Source organism: Oncorhynchus gorbuscha, linkage group LG16 (assembly GCF_021184085.1).
Source record: "Oncorhynchus gorbuscha isolate QuinsamMale2020 ecotype Even-year linkage group LG16, OgorEven_v1.0, whole genome shotgun sequence".
Lineage (NCBI taxonomy): Eukaryota > Metazoa > Chordata > Actinopteri > Salmoniformes > Salmonidae > Oncorhynchus > Oncorhynchus gorbuscha.
Window position 1 is genome coordinate 2,770,255 of NC_060188.1, and position 10,302 is coordinate 2,780,556.

General features: G+C 46.5%; 1 protein-coding gene across 2 annotated transcripts in view; it reads left to right on the forward strand.

Moving 5' to 3' along the window:
- LOC123999196 (adenylate cyclase type 9-like) overlaps positions 1-7,193 on the forward strand; it is a 101,579-nt gene extending 94,386 nt beyond the window's left edge. Inside the window, exons 5-11 of one of the 2 annotated variants that reach the window (XM_046304725.1) lie at positions 1,017-1,119; positions 1,993-2,207; positions 3,380-3,539; positions 3,635-3,777; positions 4,148-4,171; positions 4,430-5,753; positions 5,859-7,193. In XM_046304725.1, the coding sequence (XP_046160681.1) occupies positions 1,017-1,119; positions 1,993-2,207; positions 3,380-3,539; positions 3,635-3,777; positions 4,148-4,171; positions 4,430-5,753; positions 5,859-6,044 (2,155 nt within the window). In that variant the 3' untranslated portion in view covers positions 6,045-7,193. The remainder of the gene's footprint in view (positions 1-1,016; positions 1,120-1,992; positions 2,208-3,379; positions 3,540-3,634; positions 3,778-4,147; positions 4,172-4,429; positions 5,754-5,858) is intronic. The other variant, XM_046304726.1, reaches the window with a different exon arrangement.
- Positions 7,194-10,302: the final 3,109 nt, after the last annotated feature.

A 10,302-nucleotide genomic window follows, 5' to 3' on the forward strand; every position in this document is an offset into this window, starting at 1 on the left:
CTGCCATTAGGTACCGAGATGAGATCCTCAGACCCCTTGTGAGACTATATGCTGGTGCGGTTGGCCCTGGGTTCCTCCTAATGCAAGACATATATGGCTGGAGTGTGTCAGCAGTTCCTGCAAGAGGAAGGCATTGATGCCATGGACTGGCCCGCCCGTTCCCCAGACCTGAATCCAATTGAGCACATCTGGGACATGATGTCTCGCTCCATCCACCAACGCCACGTTGCACCAGACTGTCCAGGAGTTGGTGGATGCTTTAGTCCAGGTCTGGGAGGAGATCCCTCAGGAGACCATCCGCCACCTCATCAGGAGCATGCCCAGCAGTTGTAGAGAGGTCATACAGGCACGTGGAGGCCACACACACTACTGAGCCTCATTTTGACTTGTTTAAGGACATTACATCAAAGTTGGATCCGCCTGTAGTGTGGTTTTCCACTTTAATTTTGAGTGTGACTCCAAATCCAGACCTCCATGGGTTGATAAATTTGATTTCCAATGATAATTTTTGTGTGATTTTGTTGTCAGCACATTCAACTATGTAAAGAAAAAAGTATTTAACAAGAATATTTCATTCATTCAGATCTAGGATGTTATTTTAGTGTTCCCTTTATTTTTTTGAACAGTGTATATCATCTTTTTTTAATGTTTTGAGAAAGTTACTGGAATTTTGCAATCCTATATACAACACACTATGACACACAATCCTATATACAACACACTGCGGTATGATCTGCTCCGTGCTATTTTGTTTGTAGTGATCCTTATGCTTCTGCCCACTGAATAAGCCCCTGGGTCATGTTCATTCGGCACCAAATGGAAGAAAACATACATGATATAGTTGATGGACTATCTGGACTTGTCCAGTAAGAAAAGCTCATTTTCATTTTCCATTGCAAAATGTTTGGTGCCTTATGAACACGGACGGCCCTGGTGGTATGATAGGTTGGTGTAACTCTCTCCCCGACAAGTCTGTCTTCTCTATACTGACATCTGTTGATCTGCCCATCTCCCAGTCTGATGAAGGACTACTTTTTCAAGCCTCCCATCAACAAGCTGAGCCACACCTTCCTGGACAGAACCCTGGAGTCTGCCTACAGGACCAGCTACCAGGAAGAGGTGTGTATCCCTCCCTGTCTGTTACTCTGTCTCTCTGTCTGTGTCTGTCTGTCTCTATCTGTATTCCTCTTATCTGTCTTTTTGATGTCCCACTTCCTCTCTGTCTACTAGACTACACCTGGTCTGTCTTTCCTTGTCTGTCCCTCTGTCTCCCTATCTGTTTCACCCTGCCTGTCTAGCTCTTTCTCTCTCTCTGTGTGTGTGTGTGTGTGTGTGTGTGTGTGTGTGTGTGTGTGTGTGTGTGTGTGTGTGTGTGTGTGTGTGTGTGTGTGTGTGTGTGTGTGTGTGTGTGTGTGTGTGTGTGTGTGTGTGTGTGTGTGTGTGTGTGTGTGTGTGTGTGTGTGTGTGTGTGTGTGTGTGTGTGTGTGTTTACTGAGTAACCTGTAAGCACTGCACTATGTATGGCCTGTCAGGACTGCGGCAAAGACAGGGAAATCACTACAGGACATCGATAGGAATGTCCTCTTAGCTTGTGATGCCCTCTGCTGGTACAGTGGGGGAACTGCATGTTCAACTTCACGTCTGGATAATGTTTCGTTCAGTTTCATACTTATTACTTAATTACAATGAGACAATTTTTTTAATGTTTTGTTAAGACTTCCATTCTTCATGCTTCTCTATTCTCTCCCACAACCTTTGCTCTCTCTTTTACCCTTTCCAAACCCTCTCGCTCTTTATCTCTTTACACTCTACAACCGGACCCAGGAACCATTCATTGCCATTGTGCCTTTAGTAAGGCACTTAACAGCGGCTAACGCTGTGCTGCTCTCAGCCTTGTGTGTCTTTGTGTGTGTATGAGGTTGACTATTGTGACAGCAAATCAATCCATTTCTGTTGAAAAATGACAAAGTATCTATTCCCTCCCGTCCCCAGGTGGAGACCCAGGCAGCGGTACAGACCTTTGCCAGCCCTACCTTCAGCTCTTTCCTGGACATGGTCCTGTGTTGCTCAGTGTTTCTGGCCCTCTCCCTGGCCTGCCTCCTCCGGCCCCTGCTCTCCCTCCCTGGGGCCCCCCTGCCTGCCCCGGCCCTCGCCCTGGTTGCCGTGGCCACCCTGCTGGAGGCTCTGGCGCTGGTGCTGTCTATACGGTAAGACGGTTGAGGGAGAGATGGAGAGGTGGAGAGATGGAGAGGAGGAGAGAAGGAGAGGTGGAGAGAAGGAGAGGTGGAGAGATGGAGAGGTGGAGAGAAGGAGAGGAGGAGGAAAAAGGGGGAAGAAGTTGGGAGGGATGGAAGGAGGAGGGAGAAGAGGGGAAAGGGGGTGGGGGAGGGATATGAGGAGTGGGTTGGAACTGGGGAGGAGGGAAAAGGTGGGGGGAAAGGGGGTGGGGGAGGGATATGAGGAGTGGGTTGGAACTGGGGAGGAGAGGAAGAGGGGAAAGGGGGTGGGGGAGGGATATGAGGAGTGGGTTGGAACTGGGGAGGAGAGGAAGAGGGGAAAGGGGGTGGGGGAGGGATATGAGGAGTGGGTTGGAACTGGGGAGGAGGGAGAAGAGGGGAAAGGGGGTGGGGGAGGGATATGAGGAGTGGGTTGGAACTGGGGAGGAGAGGAAGAGGGGAAAGGGGGTGGGGGGGGGGAGGGATATGAGGAGTGGGTTGGAACTGGGGAGGAGGGAGAAGAGGAGTGGGTTGGAACTGGGGAGGAGGGAGAAGAGGGGAAAGGGGGTGGGGGAGGGATATGAGGAGTGGGTTGGAACTGGGGAGGAGGAAAGGGGTGGGGAGAGGGATATGAGGAGTGGGTTGGAACTGGGGAGGAGGGAGAAGAGGGGAAAGGGGGTGGGGAGAGGGATATGAGGAGTGGGTTGGAACTGGGGAGGAGGGAGAAGAGGGGAAAGGGGGTGGGGAGAAGGATATGAGGAGTGGGTTGGAACTGGGGAGGAGGGAGAAGAGGGGAAAGGGGGTGGGGAGAGGGATATGAGGAGTGGGTTGGAACTGGGGAGGAGGGAGAAGAGGGGAAAGGGGGTGGGGAGAAGGATATGAGGAGTGGGTTGGAACTGGGGAGGAGGGAGAAGAGGGGAAAGGGGGTGGGGGAGGGATATGAGGAGTGGGTTGGAACTGGGGAGGAGGGAGAAGAGGGGAAAGGGGGTGGGGAGAGGGATATGAGGAGTGGGTTGGAACTGGGGAGGAGAGGAAGGGAGAGAACTAAGTGAGGTGAAGTTTGAAGATGGGGAAAAGGGTAGGCCATTAGCCTGTTTTCAATGGGGTTGGATTGCATACTGATACTGTCTATCAGCCCTCTCTGAGCAAACCTTCTCTCCCAGGATGGCCTTCTACCTGGACAGCGTGATGAGCTGCACTAGAACCCTGCTGAGGGCCATCTCTGGTTGGGTCCCCCGTCACCTGATAGGGGCCGTGCTGGTGTCCCTGCCCGCTGTGTCCGTCTTCTCACACGTCACCTGTGACATGCACCTCTCCATACAGGTGAGTGTATTCTGTTCATTTGCCCTGGTCATTTCCTCCAGAGTTTGCTAATGCTAACGATGGTTCCTTCCTGTGTCTCTATCTGTGTCTCCCAGTTCACCATGCTCACCTGCTGTGCAGTGATCATTGCCATCATCCAGTACTGTAACTTCTGCCAGTTGAGCTGCTGGATGCGCTCGGCCATGGCCACGGTGGTGGGACTGGTGCTGTTCGCCCTGCTCTTCAGCCCGCCCTGCAGGTCAAGACACCTTATAATGGATTCTATTTTTTAACACATTTATGGCCCTTTTTTGTTGGTCGGAAAGGACCTTAAAGGGGCATCTGCAGTTCAAACAATAACAACACGTGACACCCTGTCACTGTTTTGGTAAACAACTGAGGAACAGAGCTGGAGAAATGTAACCACCCACAGATTTGTATATTACCCATTTAATCCACTACCAATGCACTCACTGAAGTTCGATAGGATATTGTATACAATATTACCACAATGTCATAATTTAGTATGACTTGTCCTTTGTGCTGACACTGTGTGTAATTTCATTTGTCGTGGACCCGATTAATCTAATCCGACCGTGTCTCGTGTTTTTGTCTCCTCTGTCTTCCAGTTCTGCCAACAGTATGTTATTTTGGTGAGTAGAATGAAGTTATCTATACAACTAAGATTATAAATATATCTCTCACTCCACCTTTCCTTAACTCCTTCCTTCCCTCTCTCTTTTTCTCCATCCCTCCTTCCTTCTCTCCCTCCCTGCCTACATTTCTCTCCATCTCCACCTCCTTACCTCATTCTCCAACTCTCCGTCCCTCCCTTCTCTCCTTCCTTGTTTCTCCACCCTCTCTCTTTCCCCTTCTCTCTCCACCTCTCCCTCCCTTTCTCTCTCCTCCAGGTCTGGCGACGCCACCAACAACAGTAACCGCAGCAGTGTTGTACATGGTCAGCCTGAGCCCGCCGCTGACCCCGTGCCCCGCCTCCAGGACCTGCTGGGCCCCGAGGTGGGAGTGGCCTTCTTCCTGCTCCTCCTGCTCGTCTGGTTCCTCAACCGCGAGTTCGAGGTCAGCTACCGCCTCCATTACCACGGCAACGTGGAGGCCGACCAGCACCGCATCAAGATCCAGAACATGAGGGACCAAGCCGATTGGTTGCTTAGGAACATCATCCCCATCCACGTGGCAGAGCAGCTCAAAGTGACTCAGAGTTACTCCAAAAACCATGGTAATGTTGGTGTGATTTTTGCCAGTATCGTTAACTTTAGCGAGTTCTACGAGGAGAGTTACGAGGGCGGCAAGGAGTGCTACCGCGTGCTCAACGAGCTCATCGGTGACTTCGACGAACTGCTTCGCGAGCCGCCCTTCAACAACATCGAGAAGATCAAGACCATTGGTGCCACGTACATGGCGGCGGCTGGGCTGAACGCGCAGCAGTGCGCCGAGACGCCGCACCCTCACGGCCACCTGCGGGCGCTGTTTGACTTCGCACTGGAGATGATGCGCGTGGTGGACGACTTCAACAAGAACATGCTGGGCTTCAAGTTCAAGTTGCGCATCGGTTTCAACCACGGTCCTTTGACTGCAGGGGTGATTGGCACCACTAAGCTGCTCTACGACATCTGGGGCGACACTGTGAACATCGCCAGCCGCATGGACACTACGGGCGTGGAGTGCCGCGTGCAGGTGAGCGAGGAGAGCTACTGCGCCCTCAGTGCCATGGACTACAACTTCGACTACCGCGGCACAGTCAACGTCAAGGGCAAAGGTCAAATGAAGACCTTTCTGTTCCCCAAGAGTGCCGACAGCGGCGCCCCCGTGCCTCAGTACCTGCTCTCCGTCTCACCAGAGATCCGGGTGCAGGTGGACGGGAGTATCGGGCGCTCGCCAACAGATGAGCTCTCTAATATGGTGCCTAGCTCCATCTCTGGTGTACCCAGTACCACCAGTCCCTCGCTCAGCTCTGGGGTGTCCACGGGTCTGCTGCGGCCTGAGAGGGGGGTGGTGGAGGCTGGAGATAGGCCAGACAGTCGGCAACAATACTACTGTAGCCCTACTACTACAGAGACCATCGCAGCCAGACGCTCCTCCTCATCATCCTACGTTGGTCTAGCCTCCCTGCCTATCACTAGTCAAGCTGGAGCTACTTTGAAAGTCAAACAACCAAATATGTCCATCACTAATAAAGATGAAACTCCTTCAACCAGCATCCAACAACCAAGTCTACCCGCCACTAGTCTAGCTGGAGCTCTTTTGACAGTCCAACAACCAAATCCACCCATCAATAATAAAAGTGAAACTCCTTCAACCAGCGTCCAACAACCAAGTCTGCCCGCCACTAGTCCAGCTGGAGCTCCTACAACAAACGTCCTCCAACAACCAAAACCTGTGGTGCCTGCCTCCCTCCAGTCTCTCTCCCCTCAGAATGCCACAGCAACTGAGTCACGGAAGGAGGTGGAAAAAGAGAAAGAGGAGCAGGACGATGATGACATTATTGGCGAGCTAACGAAACTCTAAGACTGTTATGTCTGCGATAGTTTTTTGCATCAGCCTTCAGCCCTTTAAGCACGGCCTTTCTTGCATTCCTGCCAGTTGAAGCTTATTATGGAACAGTCATATGTGACGAGAAGGCATACAGGAGGGAGCACCTAAATGGCAGACTGTAAGAAACCAGTTTCTGGCTCCTCTGTTGTCAATTCCTCTCCAGGTTCGTGCTCATTAGGACACACCTTTGTTAATCTTTTTGCAACTGTATGCGAAAATGAGCGTTTCTTATTGAACAAGTTCAGATACTACGTCTGTTTTCTTCCCGTTCATGTCCACTGAACACGACCGATGTATCTGGTGGCCACAGTAAGAGTGAATAAGAAGATAGGGAAAGTACGATGGGCGCTATTACTGAACTTATGTTGCTATAGAAACCCAGCCTCCTATGATCTACTTGATTCTCACTAACATCTTTAGTCTTTTGTTGTTGTATGTTTTTGGCTTTTTTTTTCTTGCCATTGTTTTTTATGTCTTGATTAAGTGCCTTTAGCACAAAATAATGTGTAGAACAAGCTGGTCTGGACGAGGAACGAAGAAGAAGCAGAAAGGGGAAAGAACACTGGGAAAGACTTCTACACTACCAAACTGTGAACCTTATGTACATTTTAAGGGAAAAGCTTGGTTTCTGTCAGTTTGTTATAGTTGTCTTTGGTCTGTGTAGCTATGAAATTGCTTGTATTACTGTAGTTAAGGAGTTTACAAGAATCGGAGCAATAAGAAATGCCACAGTGAAGAGTGAATGATGGGTTACAAAGGGAAGCAAGATGGAGTCGTCTTTTCACAGTGAAGAGTGAATGATGGGTTACAAAGGGAAGCAAGATGGAGTCGTCTTTTCACAGTGAAGAGTGAATGATGGGTTACAAAGGGAAGCAAGATGGAGTCGTCTTTTCACAGTGAAGAGTGAATGATGGGTTACAAAGGGAAGCAAGATGGAGTCGTCTTTTCACAGTGAAGAGTGAATGATGGGTTACAAAGGGAAGCAAGATGGAGTCGTCTTTTCACAGTGAAGAGTGAATGATGGGTTACAAAGGGAAGCAAGATGGAGTCGTCTTTTCACAGTGAATCACTTTGTCTAAGAAAAGCACAGGCCTCGCACAACGCTCTCAGACAAACCCACAACAATATCTACAACATCAGTCGGAAGGCTTGACTGTGTGCTTGTGTCTGTGCGCTACACTACAGTAATAACTGCCATCCACGGCCTCATGCGGAGAGGTGGCTGTAAGTTGTCATTCTGCAACTGATGAAACCGTGGGGAGAAGGTGGGGAGTGTGATTAATACATAATGAAATCCCTCTGGCTGATGTGGTATCTTTTCTCCTGGCCCTGGTTAAAAGTAAGGACCTCTGTCTTACTAGCCTCAAGCCGTCAACTAGACCTTGGTAATAGTAATTAGGGCTGAATCCTAATTCCCACTTAAGTCTGTTTTAAGTCAAAGTCTCCAATTGACATCAATGCATGACTAAGGGAAAATGTTTAAGTTAGGATTTGACCCTAACTCTTTAACATATCACTAATTAGCTTCAGCTGCACATTAGCTCTGCAAGTCTATAAAGCTAACTTTTAGCACCACAGGTTGGTTCATGTGCCATAACCTCTTCCTAGTCTTTTACAGGAATGCAATCTGTTGTTAGACTACCGTTGTTGAGGTTTGAAGTGCACCCCTCTAGGTAGGCCTCCTAATAGGTCGTTTCTATTGAACGTGCTGGTTTGCTTACAATACAGTTAAAAATCTGCTCAAATTGTTACATGTGCGTCATGTACATATCATGTGGAATAGGCAAGAGCACAACCAGATCCGGGACCAGGCTAGTAGTCTCTTGTGACGGACCTGAGTTAAGATGTTGAGTGATCCGGTTTAACAGAATGGTAGATTGGTATATTGACCTTCAAATAGGACTTGATCTGCTATCGCCACGCCCCCCCTCCTCTGTTACTCTACCGTCCGGCTATTTAGAAATACATGCAAGGGGGAATGCACCCGATTCCTCTTGTTACAGCATTCCTGCCAAATTAGATCCTGGATAATAAGGGACGTTTCTAACATGTGTCATGTAAACAACATATACAAATAAACATGTAAAGTGTGCATGTTCAGTGCTACATATTTTCCTATTTGTTTTGTGTGTTTGTTTTGTTGAAGTTGAGATTGTGTTCTTTTTATATATATACATGTACTGTATGCATTGTTTTATCAGAACCTTTCTGGAGATAATTGAGTATGGTGAACTGTACAGTGCATATCCTCCAACTGCAAGTCTAATCATCCCTGTCACTTTCTCTCTGTTTTAGCGAAAGGGCTTGGGTGCTCGGGGGAAATAACAAAACAAGTAATGGTACCACTAGGTTTCCATCCAACTGGCGACAGATTTTCTAGTGAATATTCTAAAATCTACATGAAGAAAATCTGCGTATTTTTCCACCAGTGGTGTGTTTCCACCAAACAGACTTGTTGAGGATAAAAATCAGTGCAGGATGACAAAGTGCACACAAAATATACTTTTTCACTTTAGTTTTCACGTACCAAATCAAAATCTAAAGTTCAGTGTGTTTCCATTGCATTTTCAACTCTACCAATAGTTTTGTTATAAAAAAAAACTGTTGGGTAAAATAGCAAATTTGCCTACTCTGGTCTTGGTACATGCGCTCTAACCAACAGATACAGTGCTGATAGGCTCGTCTATGTAATGAGATTACTATGGATAAGAGCGAGAAAATGTGTATTTTTCAAATGGCAATCAAGTGTCGATCAACATGTCACCAGAATCAGACCCTGGAGATTTATTGGAAAGGAGCATCAAGATCACTGTGCACTTTCATCACCCTGTGAAGTTCTTCATAAGTTAGGCCTATTTCATCTGTAGCCTAATAAACTGCTTATCATCGCGTGACTCAAGGTCTACTTCGATATGATTATTATATGAATATTTACCTTTAAAGGCATTTCCACTGCCATTTCTCGCATAATTAATAATAAAAAAATTACCAACGGAAAGATCCCACCCCGTCGAACAAACAAATGATATTTTGGCATTTATAAAATTGTACCTAAACTTCCTGTTTCCATCACAGATGTCGTGATTTAAATTTTTTTTACGGTATGACCTTACTCACATAAAAACTGGGGATGGAAACGTCTTATATTATTTATGACCTCAGACATACTTTGAAACCTCAAAGGTACAATATCAAAGCGTTCTGAATTAGGAGTATAACTTGGGAAGTAAATGTTCATAGTAAAAGACTCCAAAGCAACATGTTTTAGTTTAGTAAAGATGGAGATACTCAGGATATCCCAGCAATCATTTGGGTTTTAAGTGCATCTTTCAACTTTCAGTACTTAAGTTTCTCTTTTGTAGTGCCATAATTGTTTTTACTACAGGTTCCTTGTGTGTACTGCAAGAGTTTGCTAGTAGTGCCTTTTCAGTCATAGGAAAATCCTCTCTAAATCAACTCTGATATCATTTAATTAAGATTGCCATGTTTTGTTTCTCAAACTTCCTTGAATATACTTTTTTGTTGCTTTTTGACATGTGTACATATTTTTCTCATCCAAGTTCTTTAAAATGTTTATATGAATTTGACATGTGCCTTTTCTACTTCTTAACCTGCTGAGCAATTGTTTCCAACATTTAGTATCACTGATATGAGTATGAAACTCAATATTGCAGTTCATTGTCACTTTTTGGTACACAGCTGCCACTTATTTGTTCTGATGTGGATTTAAAAACAGGGAATAACAAAAATGTAGTTTTGCTTTGTTTGACTGGATATTGTTGTACTGTGTAGAATTACTTGAATGGGGTTAGGCCCATTTTAAGTGCATTAATCTACAAACGGGATTGTTTTCAAATTGTTAAATGTATTCTTGCCGATTATGAACGTGCAAGTCTTGTTGTAACCTACCCAAATTGCATTCATTACAATAAAGGGACATATTGGAAACAATCAGTTGAAATCATAAACATCACACAGTGTTATGTTGCTAAATGTCCCAAGGAAGGGGAATCTGCATAATTGAGGTCTGGACACATGAAAGGAAGATAAAACCCAGATATTAGCTACAGTTTATCTTATTGCTTTTGAGAAACTCTGCTTATCAACCTATGGATTCCTGGTGTTTTATCGTGTTGATGCTGGATAAGTAGCGTTCTTTAGAAAGCGAAGGGAAATATATAGTTGAATTTAAGGCTAACTCTTATAGAGTTGTTGGAGCTCAAATCTTGAG